This window comes from Atractosteus spatula, chromosome 9, assembly GCF_055471065.1.
Source record: "Atractosteus spatula isolate fAtrSpa1 chromosome 9, fAtrSpa1.hap1, whole genome shotgun sequence".
Classification (NCBI taxonomy): Eukaryota; Metazoa; Chordata; class Actinopteri; order Semionotiformes; family Lepisosteidae; genus Atractosteus; species Atractosteus spatula.
The window spans coordinates 7,422,647-7,440,461 of record NC_142714.1 but is presented as its reverse complement, the minus strand read 5'-3'; the positions used below and the strand labels follow the sequence as shown (position 1 = coordinate 7,440,461).

The window sequence follows — 17,815 nt, the reverse complement described above, 5'->3', positions numbered from 1 at the left end:
ACTTTCACCCTCGTCACGGTAGCAGACGAAATGTGTGGTTCCCCCTCCAAGTATTAAAAAATAAGTACAAATCACCTTAAAGACATATTTTTGGAACGCAGGATTTGTTAAATTATTGTTGTTATTGTGAATTTGTCAAGCACATTGAGCAAAGATGATCGGAATGATAAAATCAAGTAATTTAAGTGTGCAGTTACGACAGACAGAAGTCTCGTCTTCTATGCCACACTACACACACTCGTAGCTGATGTTTATCTCACCTGTAAAAGTACAATTAACGAATTCAATAGTGACTGCAATGAGATTAGAACCTGTAAAAGATTTAACACCACCACGGCAGAAGCGGTGAAAGGTAACCCGGGGGCTGTGCACAGGTTGTCCTGGTCAGGAAGTACACATCCACATCACGGCGGGGGTTTCTGCGCAGGCGCGAGGTCTGTGTGAAGGGGTGAAGGGTTGTTTCCCGAGTGTGAGGAGAGTTGGTGAGTGAGGTGGTCATTTTCTGCGTCACTTTGAGTCTCCAATGAATTTACGATTTATCTAACCATTTTTCCGGGGTATTCGCGTTGCACTTTATTCACCACGTTACAGTGTCTCTCTCGCTGTGGTTTCATTTGCTCGATCAGCTTGATGGTGCTTTTCTAGTCGTTGTATTTGTTGAATTCTTTTGTGCTGACACTTTAAAGGGCGTTTAATCAGCAAATAAGTTTAGATTTTGACACGATAAGACATAGACCCCAAGCTTCTCTCCACTGTGTGTCTCATGGAGAGCAAGCTGGGGTATGCGAAAAGACAAATTCCTAATGCAAGAAATTGTAAAGGGTTAATAAAGTAATGTTAATGTGAATAATCCTCGTAGTGTGGCCCATTTTATCAGTAACGTTGGTTATGTGCCTTGGCTTCGCAAATTCTGCCAGAAAAGTGCTATATTAACTGCCTATTAAACGAAAAGCGTATTAACGATCGTTTGAAAGATAAACGTTTATCGGTGTGATTTGTGCAAATTGATAAAACATGCAAATTAACTAATAATTAATGTCATTCCATCATACTTACAATACACAAAAATGTCAGCATGTTCAGGCAAAAAAGTTTCACATGAACATCGTCTGGTGTGTGTGTGTGTTTTATTAATAAAAAAAATGAAGCCGGCCTGGCCTGTTTGCTTACTTGTGTACTGTAGAGACCGAGCTGGGATTACATGGACTGGAGTGTGTCGTCCGTGCTGTGCTACGCTGCAGGGCTGTGCTTGCTGGTCCAACTGGTTCGGTTCCTGTGCGCGGATGCAGACCTCACCTTACTGTGGGCAGCTGCCTTTGGGAGCAAGCCAAGTGAGTAGTGCTGTGTTTCTGCGCAAATAACCGCGGCAGCCAGCGCAGTCGTGCTAAGCATGTGGTCTTCGAGGTGTGCGACATGCACCTTGGATTTCAAATCATACACCTGATGCGAAGAGAACGTACACGGGTTAATTCCACGATGAAAAGGAAAAGAAATGGAATTAAATCCAAATGGCGTCGCAGTTCCGTGGGAATGTACAGTGCTTTCACAAAGTTGACGGTTTCGTGCTTCATTCAAAATCTGTAAAATTGTTCTACTGTATAACGTCAATGAATTAATTTTTTTACCGAGAGTTGACAACTAGTCTGAGAAAATTGGGACTGCAGTTCCCCTTTAAGTCTTGAACAGAGAAACCCTGATACAGGTGTGTTGTATTTCCCAGTGTGGAATTAACCCCTGCTTTCTCCTTTGCAGCCTGCAGACTGACACTGCTCTACACTCAAACCTATATTTATGTGTCAAAATGGGGACAGTGCTGTGGATTTTAGTGTACCAGGAACTTACTATCCAAATGTATCCATGCCTGACTTTGATGTGCTCTTCCTTCTGTGCTTCTGTGCTCAACAGAGGACAAGCTGTGTGGCAAAGTGGTGTGGATCACAGGAGCGTCCAGTGGCATTGGGGAAGAGCTGGCCTACCAGCTGGCGAGCCTGGGGGCTTTCCTGATCCTGTCTGCCCGGCGAGAGGGCGAGCTGGAAAGGGTGAAGCGCAGCTGTGTGGGTGGGTGTGTTCCCAGTGAAAGCCCTCAGTGAGAACCGCAGAGGGGACTACTGCTAGTACTTTCCCTCCTGTCCACGGTGCTTCGGGGCTGGCGGAGGAATCGGCCTTTTTAAGACTTTGGTTTAAAATTCTGATTATCTGAGCAGGATGCGACATTGCCCAGTGCATGGTCAAACTGGGTTTCCAAACATGAATGTAGTAAATAACAGGACACACGGGTTGCTTGATCTTTGCTAGAATGCTGGCACTTTTCCTGAGCTAGCAAAGATCTGTATAGTTATGCAGTAATTAAAAAAGGCTTTAGTTAGTGTCGGTTTTGACTCTAGGGTCTGAATTTGCTGTGCAGCACGCACAGAGGGAGTCTGCTGTGAGCATTAGCAGAGCAGCATCTCCAACATGCTGCACACGGCCGGAGAAGTGTAATACTCCTCTCCCAGGAGCAGGGGATGATAAGACACCATGCTTTTAGACTTGGAGTGTGAATGTTACCTTTCCTGCAATGAATTCAGCACACAATTCTCCTTTTTATTGGCAGAGCGGAGCAGGCTGCAAGAAAAGGACATTCTTGTTCTTCCGCTCGACTTGATGGAGCGAGGCTCTCATGAAGCAATAGCAAAAACCGCCATCCGGCACTTTGGCCATGTAAGCCTCTTGCCCTTAATAAGTGGTTCCTGTTTTTTCTCTGAGGGTGAAGTTCCTGTTTATTTGCAGTTGCTCCAGAGTGTTTAACCGTGCATGTGTGTGTTGAGAATGCAGCTGCGTGGTTGCACCGACAAGCTTGGTCAGCCAACAAAGCACAAAGCAGATGCATTACAAATGTCATTTAAAAAAAATACTGTGTCATGAGGGGAGAAAGGCGATCTGAAAGAGTGGAATGCCATGGGAGTTTTTAAATATAAATATTTTAAATATTATCTTAATTATTTGTTAATTATTTAAGGAGTCATTCAGACAGGACACCCTGTGAATGCAGCAATATGGTGTGGTTGCATCTGCAGAAAGCCTTTGAGCGCGGTGTGTGTGTGTGTGCACGCATGAGCGCGTGTGTGTGTGTGCTGTGTGTGAGGCAGCGCGTTGGGGGACGCGAGGGGAGCGGCGCTCATGGGGTCAGGAGTTCAGCTCCCCTCACCGTGATTCGAGTCGACATCCCAGCCCCTCCCTGCGCCTGTCAGTGCTGCGCCGCCGGGCAGACGTGATGGTCAGGGACTCCTGCTCGCGCCATTACAGGGAATTACAGCATCACGCGCATCGCACACTACAGCAGAGCCGGGCCTGGAGTGGGACATAGGCATTGATCACATCTCTTTAACATCCATGGGCGCCGAGGCATAAATACAGTACTGTGCACCTCTTGCACTTTGGTGAGGAGGGATGTTTGACGGCTCACAGCAATGGTCTTGATTTTACCTGAGAAATGATCACCTAAGGTGCCAAGGTGAAGGCGATGCAGGTGTGAGTTCCCCCACCTCAGAATCTAGGATGCTGACGCCTGTCATACGCCGTCTTTCTGCAGATCGACATCCTGGTCAATAATGGTGGACGCAGCCAGCGGTCACTGTGCCTGGACACCAGGATGGAAGTGTACGAGGCACTGATGGATCTGAACTTCCTGGGCACGATATCGCTCACGAAGTGTGTGCTGCCCCACATGGTGCAGCGCGGGGTGGGCATGGTGGTGACCGTCAGCAGCGTGATGGGCTTTGCTGGCGCGCCCCTGGCAACCGGCTACTCTGCCAGTAAACATGCCCTGCAGGTGAGGATTGACCACCCCGTGTGTCCTGGGAGCGCTGGCTCGGGGCTTGTTTCCTGTTTTCCAGCTCCACTTCCTGTTGGAAATGAATCCCCAGCTCCAGTTTGTACAGTTTTGTCCATTTCCAGCAGCTTTTGTGATACAGGCTTGACTGCGATGGGTATTCCCTAGAGGGCAAAGGGGAATCACACAGGACATGGAAATTGATTTTGTAAGGGATTGGCATTGCAGTTGGAAAAAGATGATGAGGAAGAAGCGTGGTATTCAGTTGCTTTAATTTTGTGCCAGGTAAATGAATGGAACTGGTCATTTTTTTAAAGTAGTAGTTTACACTTCTGAACCCCGATTATAAGACAATGTTTTGATGAGCTTTTTCGAAGAAGCGTAACAAATCCCGAAACTCTTCAGTCGGTGCCCCAGCCCCCACAACCTGACACCGTGATGTTGCTGATGCAGTTCATGCTCGCGGTTAGGGGAAGCGGTGTCTTCCACGCCTGTAGCTGACGCTTTGCTCACCCACTTCAGGGTTTTTTCAACTGCCTCCGCACGGAGCTGACGGAGCATCCCGGGATTACCATCAGCACCGTGTGTCCAGGGCCCGTTGTGTCACAGGTCGTCGGCAACGCCTTCACAGAGGACCTGGGCAAGGTGAAGCGCCTCCTGCTGGCCAGAACTTCCCCTGGTTTTCATGCCAGTTACTGCATTCCCTCTTGTGGTTTGCCTTCTGGCCCCACACCCTGTTACTTCATTAAGTGAACTGGTGGTAGATCTCAGGTTAGTTACAAACATTTCACTCTTAGTCATCCCCGTCACAGCCAGTGTACCCCAGTGATGAACGTTGTTGAGCTGTGACGTGCGAGTCTCTGCTTCAGTTTTTTCTGTGCAGAATACGGCTCGCTGCCAAGCGTGCGCGATAGTGACCGTTTCCTCCTGCTGAGTAGAAACGCTTCTTGGAAACAGTGACATCTAACTTGGCAGCCTCCCCTCTCTCTCTCTCTCCAGCCCAATTCAAACGTCGGTGACCAGGAGTATAAGATGTCCACGTCTCGCTGTGTCCACCTCATGCTGGTGGGCATGGCCAATCACCTGAAGGAGATGTGGATCTCCCAGCAGCCTTTTCTGCTCTTCTGCTACCTGTGGCAATACGCGCCCACCTGGGCCTGGGCACTGACAGACTGGCTTGGCAGGAAGAGGGTGCAGAACTTCAGAGCTGGGCTGGTCAGTGGAAAACACACAGTTGGAGTATCATACCAAGACTTGAAATTTAAGCCATTCTTTTCTTGTGTTGTGTTTTTCTATGTTTTTAATTGAATATTTTGCAAGGTCCTGAAAGTCTGTCAAGGTTTCAACATTTTTACCATGTAGCATTTTAATGATTTGTTAAAATGTTATCTCACTTATGCGTAGGACTACTTACCTATGGCACTGGTAGAGGCTTTACTTCACTTAGAATGAATAGAGGTAGAGCAATATGAGAAAGTGAGTTCGCAAAGGCTTTTTTTTCCTATCATTCTATCCAGTTTCAGAAGCATTAGGAAGCTGGCAGGATTATGGGGAGGAAGAGGAAAAAGACTTGAATACACTAGGCCAGCTGTTAGGCGTGCTTGGTTTCCATCACTGGAGTCAACCAGCCCGAGGTACAGGTTGACAAATACAGTAGCATCCCCACCAGGGCCTGAATTCATAAAGCCTTCGCCTGGGTGTGAGAGCATGCAGGATGTAGGCGCTGTCACCAGCTTCCCCCTGCCCGACAGAATAGGAGATCTGGAAATGACAAGGACGTGGATGACAGTGTCTGTCCTCCAGCAATAGTTGTCTCAGGCTGCCTCTGTACCACAGAGTGAAAGAACAGCCTGCTGGAGATCTGAGGGTTAACATGATACGCTCTTACACTGTTGTGAATGGAAATTCTCACTTGGCTGTTACCTAAGCAAGGAAATCATTGTTTCTGCATTAAACAAGAGTCTTGTCAGGGCTAACATTCCAGTTCAACTGTCTATTCCCTTACTGTGCGTTAACCTTGCCGTCTCATTGCAGCCCAGACCTATGACTCTTTGTCCATTATATCCAAAACCTGTTTTGGAAATTCTCAGAATTGCCGTTCCATTATCATGAAGTACTGTACTTTAAGCAACTAGGTTCTGTAATTTCTAAGACATACTGAACTATAAATTAGACTGTCCAGTAATTGTTTTTGTTTCCTCTGCAGGATGCGGATTCAGCTTATTTTACAAAGCCCAAGACGAAGACTTCCTGAAGCATTTTATTCATTTTGCTTGATTTTTGTCATTAAAATATCTTTCGCTGTCAGAGTTGGAAGTTTTTTTTTTGCTACAAGATGAAGTTGAAATGTTAAATTAACTTGCATGGCTCACTTTATATTTTACTATTTAATGGAATGGGAGATTCAGCACTTCCTGAGTTTTAATGGACTTTTCTTTATGTATCTTTCCTCCTGTGTACATTCAGATCTGTGCAAATGTAAGTGAGGGATCAAATGGCAATGTGTAATGCAGCTTTTAATTTAAAATGATGGCATCTCTCATCCATCATATTGGTGGTTTTAAGAGAAAACCTTAATGTTTTAAGAGTCTCCGACTATGGTACAATAGCCAGCCATGAGATTAATCTTTGAGCAAGCAATCAGTGCTTTTCAGAGGAATGTGTTTTTACATCTTTGCCAAAACAAGACTTTGATGCAACAACTCTTTCTAAAGTTATTTTCAGTAGTAAATAATTCATGGTGAGGTTAAGTGTTGAATTCAAAAGTATCTTATATTCAATCTAAGCTGTGGATTTGGAGCACAAGCAAATCTGTCTCCAAGGGCTGCATGCACTTTGCATGTCTTTGGGGTATGTTAAAGAAAGCAATTATCCTTATATTCAGTGCTCTATTGCTTCCGTTGTCCACTGCTGCCATCATAGAACACCAGTCCAAAGCTGTGGGAGCTACAACAGAAGGACTGACATCGTAGTCTGCAGGGACACTGCTCTCCCTTCAATCTACAAACTCAGGAGTGAAAGGCAGTAGGTAAAATCAGTGTGACCACAGACATTTGAATAGATCAAATACAGAAAGAATACATCATCCTCCATCAAAAAATTAAGAATTTTGTTCCACGAGCAGCTCTGCTTTAAAATGGACTTGCATTCCTTAGCCTGTTTGGTATTTTTAAGAGTAAAGAAAGTTGCAACATTTCTTTAAAAAGTGTGTAATACATATGTTCAAATACATACTGTACAGCAATCACAATTTGTAATAAATATCTTAAGAGAAACTAGACAATTCCTATTATATTTACAGAAATTTGACAGTCTACAGTTCTCAGAAAAAAAGGTCAGTGAACAAAAATAAAGATTATAAAATTGCCAACAAAAAATAAAAGTAATAAAACCAAGGCACATCATTGAGATACTGTACAAGTTGTGAATAATCAAACTTAGTTTCCCTTTGTGTGAGAACGTGTTTTCAGAGTAATTTGCAGTCTGCAGTCTGCAGTCCTCTGTGTGCATTTATAATAAAAGTATTACAATAATCACACAGAAATATATAAAAATAATGAAACTAAGAACATAAAAAATAGAAACATCTCAAACTTGGAAGCACTCTTAAAGTTGCATTAAAATGAGGGAGAAAAAAACAGAATTTTACTTTATTTCATGGCTGCCTGATGAAGGATAATCATGTCTCTCTTGGAACTAAACCTGACCTCCTAAAAGGGAATGTGCACCACTTTCATAAATAGTTCATTCCTGCACTGGCTTCTCTCAGAAATACAGCTTACCCACACAAAAACACTCTGTTGCTGCAATTAATCAATCAGTTCAATCTGTCAGTAAAAGTGACTGTTTTGCGTGCACAAGCAGACATGCACTTCTTAAATTAAAAAAATATATAAAAATGGAAGTTTAAAAACAGTCTCCTTCACCAACTCCTGACTGAGAACTCTTGGTGAGGATTCAAGAAGCAAGAGAAATTAAAGAAAAGCGTAAGGCAACACATTACTTGGAAGGATAAATTGAACATACAGTGTTATATAGCAGATGATATGCAGCAGCCAGTTAACTTTGCAAAGAGAAGCAGTGTGGAGCAGTGGTCAGGGTTCTTTAGTCATTACCAAATCTCATTAGAGACACTACTGTTGTACCCTTGAGCAAGGTGCTTCATGCAAAGTGTTCCAGTAAAAGAGCCAACTGTATAAGTGGGTGCACATATAAGTTGTTTTGGACAAAAGTGTCAGCCAAATAAAAAATAGTAATACGAATTTCAAGAAATACCTTTTGATCAACAAATGGTGTCTATCTAATTCAACATAAAACGAAAAATTATTATACATAAAAATGCAGCTGAAGTTTCCAAACAGGCTTGCCTGTTAACAGTGCTAAAAAACACAGTCAAGATTTTATTAGTATTTAAAGTTAGAAAACTTTTGGTAGACCAGGAGCAACTGTTTATGCAGCTTTAAGGACTGTATGAGTGTCTTGTATAAAGTGAATAGTAATGTAGTCATCAGTCTGTTTTAACCCAAAATTACTTTCCTTTTCCTCTCGAGTGAGTGATAGCAATTAGCAAGGCTGGAGACTGAACCTTAACACCAGGCATGTGTCTCCATCAGGGCTTCGGGGTCACAGCTGCCCCAGGTCTTCAGATCCCTCATACAAAAATAGTATTTTTCTGCTGCACACGGAGGCATCTCAGAGGAAAGCCTACTCCTCTGACATCAGTAACGGATACCTATTGAGACTCTGTAAATACAAACAGATTAGTAGTGTTCCCTTCTGCTTCCACTTGTAGCTCAGTCTATATTGCAGGGTATGTGGGTGTATGCACCTGTGAGGGGGGAGAAGGCCAGGTCAGAAGCAGGGCACGTGCAGAGGGGGAGAGCTGTAGATGGGGTAGCCCAGCGGCGGGTCTGCAGCCTGCACTGTGAGGTTGCGCAGCAGCACGGGGTGTGCCTGGATGCTGTAGCGCTCCTCATCGTCATTGGTGGCATACAGGAGCTCCCAGGACAGGTTGGCCCACTGCCCCCTCACCCCCTCAGCATTCAGACGGCCGATCTGCACCAGCAGCTCCTGCAGTGTCAGGACTCGGCCAGTGTAGGTGCCCTGAGGACAGACGGGAAGAATTAAAGAGAAAACAGTTGGTCATTGTTTGCATGTATTTTCTCAACATGATACTATAAAATATAAATCTCTCTAGATACAAAGAATTAATTCCTACAGTTCAAGTATGTTCACTCAGAATGGCTTTTCATTTTTCCACAATCAGGAATTGCTACCGAAAACAAAGCATCGATAGCAAATGAATGTTAAAGCAGCTAACAATTTTTTAATTAAAGTCTTATTTCTTACCATTTTAATTGATAAGATATGGGTTACAATGTGTTGAAATCGAGCACTATATGGCATTTCCTTTAAAGCGGTCTGTGCCTCTTTTTTTAAGAAACTCTGCTTATTCACTCACATGCCCTCACAACATTTTCTTTGTCCATTTTCCCGCGTAACTTATATATGAGATTTAAAAAGTTAAATGTGTGAATACAGCATGACAACAACACCAGAGAGATAACTTCTTTTCAACTGCAGGTCATCCAAAAAGCTAAAGACACAAAGCACGCTGTGGGGCACTCGCCAGAGAATCCTGGGATGAGTTTATGGGCCACAGTGTGATCTGAACTACAGTGTGAATCACAGCAGTGGTTACCATGGTGAGGTCGTGACCCAGTGAGAAGAGGAAAGGCTTCTCCTGCAGCACAGCATCCTGCCAGCCTCTCTCGGACACCAGCCCGATGTACCAGTCCCGCTCGTACTCCTCCAGCAAGCTCAGCAGCTCCCCGGGACCCTCCAGGGGCCCCAGGCTGGCCTGGTCAAACAGCAGTTTGAAGCTGTACCTACACCAACAAAACAAGGACAAAGCACGACAACTGAGAGGCGCGATATTGTAACAATCCTCTTGAATGCACAAAGTTTTTCTTTTTGCTGGAGTAAGAAAAATAAACTTAAAGTCTACTGTAGTATAAAAAGGATCATCAAAAACTAACACAGAAAAAGTCTCAGAAGAATGTTTTAGAAGGTTGTCCTTTGAAAAAATAAACTGGGGAGTGATCTCCTATTTTGCAGAACCTGTGTCATCTTTACCTGAATGCCTTCAGAACAAGCTGGAAGAGCTCCTTGTTTGTGGTGAGCCAGTCCAGTCCAGGTGTCCAGGGCACATCCCCGCAGTACACTCTATAGGCATAGCTTGGGCTGATGATGGTGGACTCTGCCCCTACTGTCACGCCATAGCAGCTCATCACCACGTGGGCGTACAGGTCCTGGAGCACCTGGTCTCTCCGCAGGGCGTCCACCACCTCCTCGGCCCGCTGCCCCTCTGCTGCCAGCTCCAGCCGACTCAGGACGAACTGGTACCAGTCAGCTGGGAACATTTTTTTCAACTGCTGCATCCGGGGGGGCAGGAGGGGTCCAGCCCTCCACTCTTCTGGCAACGTCAGCTGCTCAGAGTGAGGAGAGCTGAAGATGACTCTTGAGAGAGTCCCCACATGGCTCAACCCCACAGCCTTCCTCCCTCGGTCCACAGCAGGAAGGCCCAGTCCCTGGGGCACTCGAGCCCCGTGGTCCGGCCCCAGGCTGGCCGAATTCCCAAACAGGCTCTGCATCTCCACTGATCCTGGAAGAGAAGGAGCTGCCTCCATCTGCTGAGCTGCACTGTTCACAGCTATTGTTTTTCTGGAAGGCTGTGGGCCAAAAAGATCATCCTCGTCTGACCAATCACCAAAGGTGTCCGAGTTTAAACTGGAACTGTCCCTCCTGAGTTTGGAGGAAGAGCTTTTTATTGTTGCAACATTGACCTCTGCAAAAGGCTCTGCAGCAACTGGAGCGAGCTTTATACTTGTACTCTCATCTGCTCCTTTTCTTCCAAAGGACTTGCATTTCCTTGAGCAGTGCTGCAAGAGCACCCAGACCAGCACTTTGAGAAAGTCGTCCTTCAGCTGCCTGAGGTTCCCATGAGAGTCAATGATGCCGGTCAGAACATTGCGCGCATCAGAGTACAGGTGCACAGGTAATGTGGCGCAGGGTGTGAGGATGTTGCTAAAGTGCATGTTCACCAGGGATCTTCCTGGCCCCTCCAGTGGTTCGAAAGCGGTTTCAAATACCTCGTCAACCCTGCGTGCTTCAGCAGTATGACACGATGTCTCCTGGAGCTCCAGTCCCTGAAACATAGCAGCAGATAGCAAAACTAACACACCAAGAATCACTAACCCCAGTAAAGTATAGTAGATACTGCCCGTCATTCAGCAAAAGATTACCTATTTTTGCTAAAATTAACTGAATTAAATTTCTTACAGAACACAAAGCTCAAATCATTAACCCTTATTTCACCCATGGAATATAAATGTTAAAATAAGCAGAGTAAAAGGAAGTATAAAGGAATTTTCTATCACTGGCAATGCAGACGAATCCCAACAACAATTGCTGTTTGCTGATTCATGGATTATGCCGAGACCTTGAGGTCAGATCAGCCAACACGTATACACTGAAATTCAAGTAGATTGCCCAAGATGCCCTCTTCAAAGAAAGCATGACACAGTGGTGTTTTCCTGACTGCAAATTAGTACCTTAATATTAAGGGAGCAGTAGCTAAAGCCCCTCTCTAGAACCATGATCCACAAGACCCGATCCTGGAAGCGGCCCAGGAAGTGTGATCCAGGAGAAGGAGAACCTGGAAGATGGAGAGAACAGCCATTAGAACGAGGACTCATCATAGGCTAACTACCAGAGAAAAAAAAGATTGTAAAGCACAGAAGAATAGGACAGAGCAGTATACTGAACTTGTATATAAGCTCAGAAATCCTTGTTTGAGTTCGCCTCTTATTACCATTCCCCAAGGACAGTGTCAGATCCCATAGCAATATCTCACTGATGCTGTAATGTCAGATGATACAAAGTGACATCTTATGTATTCTTTTGGTATTTGCTGCTCATTGATGCAAAGCAGAATGTCACAGAAGGGGCAAAGACAACTTTTTTTAATCATAAGATCTGTTTGTCTTAAATCATATTTGAGAAAAAAAATCAATAAAGGAATCACATAATTTAAAATAAGACACTGCTGTCCTCACCATAATGCATCAATATTTTGACAGCAAACCTAATCTTGGAAATGAGAGTAGTAAGCAGCTAAACACTGCTAAAGTACAGTACTAATTACTAATCTCCTTCCCTTTATCCATTTTAAACGGATGAACACTTTACATTCAAAATACATTCTTGGCACACAGTCAACCAAACGTCCATTGTAACTGCTATTTATGAACCAAAAAAAGATGACTACACCCGCTGCACCGACCCAGGGATCCCACAGCGAAGGCCGTGCGGAAAGCAGATGCCAGGCTCCATACCATCTGCTGGTAGTAGACCGAGTCGGGGCAGGAGCACGCAGCAGAGCCCACGGGACTGGGCCAGCTACGCAGAGGCCGAGGGAAGCCCACGAAGAAGACAGGCAGGGTGAACAGGGGCAGGAGTGGGGCGGAGAGCACTGCAGACAGACCCAGCACGGCCAGCAGCACTGGGCACAACACGCCATTGAGCGCCAGGAGCGTGGCCGCAGACTGGCGCCTTTGTTTCTTCTCTGTCCATGAGGTCACCAGCACCGTCAGGGCGAATCGCAACTTGGACACAAACTGCCCCAGTCTGTCCAACACCAGACCCACCTGGCACCACACACACATACAAATGACAGGGAATACACAGCTAAATGCAGGTAAAGCAAAAAAAAAAACACTTATTTATTTTCAAAATTAACTCCCCAATTCTAACATTTCCCATGTAATTGAAATAATTAGAATTGAGTGGAAGAAAATAAATATGAAAACAGAAACTAACTTCAACCGAAAAACACTTTTGCAAGGACGCACAGTAACTAAACTTCTCATATTTACAGGAGTGGAAAGACCGATCATGCAGAAAGAGAAAGATGACTGTAAGATTACGAGGAACGTCTCAATTTAAGCATTATACTTGGAAACCACAACATCTGAACAACCTCCCTCAATAAATCCACTCTGTGCCAAGGCCATCTGCTCATCACTAGTAAAACAGAGGGATGGTTTGTTAATGAGCAAGGTTATTTCTGTCTTACCAACAGTAGCTGGATCCCAGTGCCAAGGCTATCCCACCAAACTAATTTATTGTCCTTGTCTGCCAGCCGCACAATGGTAATCACTACCATCTGCAGCAGGGAGTCCTCAGTGCTTTGCCACACCTGGGAAGAAACAGCCCCGAAGGCACAAGTGAAATTTAAGTACAGGTGTTTTAGGGAGTCAATCAGGAAGCACTTCTTTATACAAAGCATTGTTGGTATCAAACAAACTTCCCAAGCACAATATTGATTTTTCAAGAATACCTCAGTTGAACGAGGTTCTGGGATCATTTAACAATTGGCATCAAATGAGCAAGAAAGATTACAAAGCAGGACAAATGACTTCCACTTTCTTAAGCTTTTATATTCCTTATAGCTTTCTGGGAGATCTGCAGAATTTTAGTACCGTACAACCGATATTCTACCTATTCGAACTCAAAACATCTTTCTGCAAGGATTTCTCCTCAGACCTGTCATGATGGGTCCCCACCACACTGCACCTAGGGCCACATATGGTGAACAACAACAAGTCTAATTCTAGCCCCCCAAAAAACAAGGAAGCCAAAAGCTAGAGAACTAAGCATATTTCACAAAGCATGTCCTATTCCTCTGCCACAACCCTTTTCTAGTGTATACAGGCATTGGCAAATGACAATAACTCACTGCTCTGAAGGCCCTGGTGAATCCAACACAGAGGGATGCTGTGTGCAACCTCTGAAGGGAGCCATCCATTGAAAGAAAAGCAATCATGACAAACGGAGAAACTACAAAGGTGCACAAGAGATAAATATACACTTATTAACATTTTAAGTAGAAATTCTTTTCTGTTCCTAATGAGAGCATTTTTATGTCAGTTGAAAACAAGTCTGCTATATGAAGGTCCTTACCCAGATTAAGCAACACCCTTCTGACAGCTCCTGCCTTCCTGAGCCCACTGAGCTCCTGCTTAAAGACCCTGACATTCCCCATCTGCTTCGGATACAGGGGGTTGTGGAAGACCCCCCAGAGGAGGTAGGCCCCTTGGACCTCTCGCAGGGCCCAGGTGAGGAACAATAGAGCAAACAGTATATAACTGATGGTGGCCTGGGGTCCTGTTCCAGAGTGCTGGGCTGGGGTGATGAAGTGATGCAGAAGCCCAGCCTCTGTCACAGCAGCCAGAAGGAGGCAGCTGTGCAGAAGAACTTCTCTCCAGCCCAGCCGCCAGCCCAGCGTGCGGGGAGGGTCTGATCTCTTGTCCTGGGGGCGCACTGCTCCTTTGCAAGGTCGCAACAGATCGCGTGCCTGGCTGAGGTCTGAACTGAGCAGGAATCCCATTGCAGTAGTGAAAAGAACAACCCCCAGGGCACTGGGAATGAAGAATGTGCCCACAGCCACAGAGACTGACGCCACAAACATCACCAGCAACCTGCAGCACAGAATCACACAGTCAGGGGCTTGTCCATCAGCTCAGAGAGACGGGAAAATGCAGAAACAGAGAATACACAAATTGCAGAAAAAACTGTGCTTTTCTTTTTAACTGCATCTTTGATGATGCACTGTTTTTTTGCTGGTAATGAAGGAGAGAAAATAATATTTTGTATAAATGATACTAAAGCTATTAACTTTTTTTTATGACCATCCACTTTCAACACACCATTAAAATATCTTGAGTTCAGCTTCTTAAAATCATATTTAAAACAAAATGCAATAAAGACATTCCATACAAAAATATTTAGGAATAGCCAAGTGTGGAAAGTCCCCATGCCACTTGGCAGACTAGTCACATCATACATTAACATGCGGTCAGCTACAGAACAGAAGGTTCCAGCAGACTTTTCTGTGTCAGAACACCATTCACCAAGCCTCACTTACAGAAACAGTGTCAGGAAATAGACTCCCATGACTGAAGCACTGCTATCACCTGAGGTTAGTTGACATGGGGGAGCCGCCCAGTCCGAACACCAGCGTCTGTTCCATGCCCCATAGGAAAAGGGCATCCACAGGAGACAGCATGCCTAGTGCCCACAGTAATGGCAGGAAGAGGAAGAGTACATGTAGCACCTGGTTCACCTGCTGCAACTCAGGAACTGCCCCCAGAAACCTGCCAGCACACACAGTGGGGTGAATGAGAGGAAGCAAACTGAGATGTACATAGTGGCAAGTTCAGTAAGTCATGCCAGAGAATCTGAATTTTTATCAGTAAAAATTGCAGTCCAGAACAGGGTAAAGCAAACAGCACAGGACATAAACAAGCAAATGAAGTACTTATTATTTGAGGTTTCATTATACAGCGCTCAGCTGCAGTTTAAAACACAGCAAATCAAAGCAATGACATGGTAAAGACTCTCCAAAACACAAGGGTGGTGGAAATTAAAGTTCACACAGATTATGGTATTAAAAATTTAATTTGCAAAGACACTGAAGGAGTCCTAATATAAGAAATGTAACTGGACAAAACGATAATGGATCAAATTTTCTTCTATTAGTACCTTTGAGCAAGATCCACTGCAATGAAGGCAAACATATAGAGCGGTCGAGTAAGGGGAGTGATCTCGTAAGTGTCTTGCGCCTGGAAGGTGGCTGTCTCGGTGGCCGTGTTGATGACCAGGGAATACTCTCCGATGCACAGGGTGACCCAGCTCAGCACGAAGATCAGCACGGCCGCCCACGTGCTGTTGTAGAGAGACGTCAGCCTGTTGAGCAGTACATACCACGTGCCCAGCCCACACAGCACCCCTGCCAGGACCGTGTGGAACACGGTGTTGAGGGCCGACTTCTTCCCCGGGATGATGAACTTGATGGTCTCGGCGCTGGCGCAGCTGGGAAACTCGTACTCCTCCTCATCGGCCAGGATGTTGGGGCTCTGCAGCCGCTCCACTGTCCCCGTCCTCCGCACGGCCCACAGGGTCAGGATGTGGGCCACCAGGGTGGTCCCCAGCATGAGCCCCCCCGCCAGCACAGCGGCGTAGTAATCCTCCAGCAGCTGCAGCTGGTACAGCAGCGTGCCCACCCCCCCGAACACCCAGGGTGCGAGGAACAGGATGATCTGGTTGACGTAGATGTACGGCGGGGCGCAGTACCCCAGCTTGAACCGGGGCCCCCCCAGCACCGTCTGGGGGAACCGCTTCCAGAAGAACTCCTGCTTGTACTCATTGAGCAGGGGGACATCCGGGCCCATGTCTGAAAGCCAGCCGGCAGGACCATCCGATCACCCCAGCTGCCCGGCCGCAGAGAGTGGCGCCATCATCTGGCGGGTCACGGGCACCTCAGCGTGAGGCAGGAGGAGCTGATCGCTGACATCCGAACACCACAAGAACTACTGTAAACAACCTGCAACGAAGAAGGTCAACTTTCTTAACAAGAAGTATTTGCAGTGTAACCCAAGAACAGCATGTCACTTCGGTATTGACGTTGTAATCTTACTTTCATTGAGCTGTGTGACTATTTACAGATTTTAGTTAATTACATTCAAACATTTAGGAAGAAAATTACTTTCCCAAACACCTTTTTCTAAAAAGAAAAAGTCTCAATATTACACTTCAGTTCTTTTGAACTGAAGCAACGCACATTCCTGGCTTCTATAATGGACAGAGTAAATGTTACCGTGAGCTACCGGAAAACACACAAACTAAGCCAATAGAAACCACGGCGATAGCTTACATACCTTGTGTGTATTTATACAAGATACACTGTATTACAAAATATGAGACTGTTAAAAGGAGCCGTCTTCTCAAAAAAGAGCGGGTGTAGAGAGGTTTCGGAAGAAGCACTTTTTCGGCAGTCTGAAGTTAATTAATAGTAACTATAGCTAAAAATTACTGTTGACACGCCTAAACCGACCGTTAACGACCTCAGCGAGCAGGCGAACCGTCGGAACAAGACCTTGGAAAACCTCCGCAAAACAAAACAAAACAAAATATATATATATACGTGTTTTCTTTCAAATCACTTCACGAATAACGCCCCGTTCAACGGCCGGCGTCGACCACCGTGCGTTCAAGCTCAGGGATAACCCCCCTCTAACAAAAAGAAAACACACGAAGTTAAGGCGGGTTTTAAAGTTAGGCTGCGATATGGACTCGAAATTCAAACTGCGTTCGATCCAACACCAAAGCATATTGGATCCGACAACAACAAGTAATTAATATTATTATTACTGCCAATAATATCGCCTTCTTGTGCTCACAGCTTTGACCGCCGAAAGGAAATCTCTGTCTTGAGTGAGGAGGAGAAGTTATTTTTCCTGACGCACCGGGCAGGCTGCAGCAGCAGCAGCAGCAGCAGACTCCGGTTTCCATGGGCGAACGATGCAAACAAGTCCAACCGCAGCCCTGCAGACTCCTGGCAGGTGTGCAAATTCTCCTCCATGCACACAAGCGCAGAGCTTTCCCTGGTGCTCAGGACCTGCATGCACCTACGTGTTTTGAAATATTCTGTCCCCACCACCCCTGTTCCGTGCGTTACCCTAACGGCACCCGACAATATTAAGCTATAACTTTTTTTTTATTGTTTTTTTTTTCTCCCCCAAATGAGAGCTGGCGTGGTTAAGGCGAGGATCTCTCTCCTCGCACCACTTTAAAAAGCAAAACAAACAAACAAAAAAAAAAACAGTCGTAGAAGCGCGGCCATAGAAATAAGTCAGGAGCCAAAACGCATTTCTGCAAAAACGTATATGCCTAGCTAATGAAAACCAAATGTACGGTGGCTGGTGCCCTACCATGAAAGCTGCAACCCCATTCTTCCCCGAGAATTGGCGAACACTGAGGATGTCTGTTTCTGCTTGCAGTCTTAAACCAGCTACTTACAAGCTCGCCAGCCCCGATTCTTGTTTGCCTTGTCCGGTAGGGAATTCTGTGATTGAGCATCAAGTAAGAAAAGGCAGAGTACAG

At 45.5% G+C, this 17,815-nt stretch overlaps 2 protein-coding genes across 4 annotated transcripts; one reads left to right on the top strand and one right to left on the bottom strand.

Moving 5' to 3' along the window:
* The first annotated feature begins 406 nt into the window (after positions 1-406).
* dhrs7 (dehydrogenase/reductase 7) lies at positions 407-6,115 on the top strand. 2 transcript variants are annotated; one of them, XM_088925125.1, is made up of 8 exons: positions 407-482; positions 1,184-1,331; positions 1,906-2,058; positions 2,594-2,700; positions 3,572-3,811; positions 4,334-4,456; positions 4,811-5,026; positions 6,018-6,115. In XM_088925125.1, exons 2-8 carry the CDS (start codon positions 1,202-1,204, stop codon positions 6,063-6,065), a joined length of 1,017 nt encoding a protein of 338 aa, XP_088781251.1. In that variant the 5' UTR covers positions 407-482; positions 1,184-1,201; the 3' UTR covers positions 6,066-6,115. The 2 variants fall into 2 exon arrangements, with proteins under 2 accessions (XP_088781251.1, XP_088781252.1); XM_088925126.1 differs by having other exon boundaries at positions 474-557.
* Positions 6,116-7,004: 889 nt separating this feature from the next.
* Positions 7,005-17,815, bottom strand: pcnx4 (pecanex 4). Of its 2 annotated transcripts, none has more exons than XM_088924407.1 (12): positions 17,732-17,815; positions 15,416-16,256; positions 14,848-15,027; positions 13,835-14,352; positions 13,611-13,711; positions 12,948-13,070; positions 12,156-12,519; positions 11,425-11,528; positions 9,947-11,019; positions 9,513-9,699; positions 8,640-8,914; positions 7,005-8,554 (listed from the first exon to the last, which is right to left on the bottom strand). In XM_088924407.1, the coding sequence occupies exons 2-11, from the start codon at positions 16,102-16,104 to the stop codon at positions 8,663-8,665; spliced, it is 3,591 nt and encodes a 1,196-aa protein (XP_088780533.1). In that variant the 5' UTR covers positions 16,105-16,256; positions 17,732-17,815; the 3' UTR covers positions 7,005-8,554; positions 8,640-8,662. The 2 variants fall into 2 exon arrangements, with proteins under 2 accessions (XP_088780533.1, XP_088780532.1); XM_088924406.1 differs by lacking the exon at positions 17,732-17,815 and adding an exon at positions 16,591-17,163.

What these genes read in the sequence shown, in the direction of transcription:
- dhrs7 (XM_088925125.1), top strand. Translation starts at nt 1,202, where the DNA reads ATGGACTGGAGTGTGTCGTCCGTGCTGTGCTACGCTGCAGGGCTGTGC. An exon ending in TGCCTTTGGGAGCAAGCCAA is followed by an intron (nt 1,332 to 1,905) that starts GTGAGTAGTGCT and finishes TGTGCTCAACAG; the next exon opens with AGGACAAGCTGTGTGGCAAA. An exon ending in TCACAGAGGACCTGGGCAAG is followed by an intron (nt 4,457 to 4,810) that starts GTGAAGCGCCTC and finishes CTCTCTCTCCAG; the next exon opens with CCCAATTCAAACGTCGGTGA.
- pcnx4 (XM_088924407.1), bottom strand. Translation starts at nt 16,104, where the DNA reads ATGGGCCCGGATGTCCCCCTGCTCAATGAGTACAAGCAGGAGTTCTTC. An exon ending in GCAGTGGATCTTGCTCAAAG is followed by an intron (nt 15,028 to 15,415) that starts GTACTAATAGAA and finishes GTGTGCTGGCAG; the next exon opens with GTTTCTGGGGGCAGTTCCTG. An exon ending in CCCATGTCAACTAACCTCAG is followed by an intron (nt 14,353 to 14,847) that starts GTGATAGCAGTG and finishes TCTGTGCTGCAG; the next exon opens with GTTGCTGGTGATGTTTGTGG.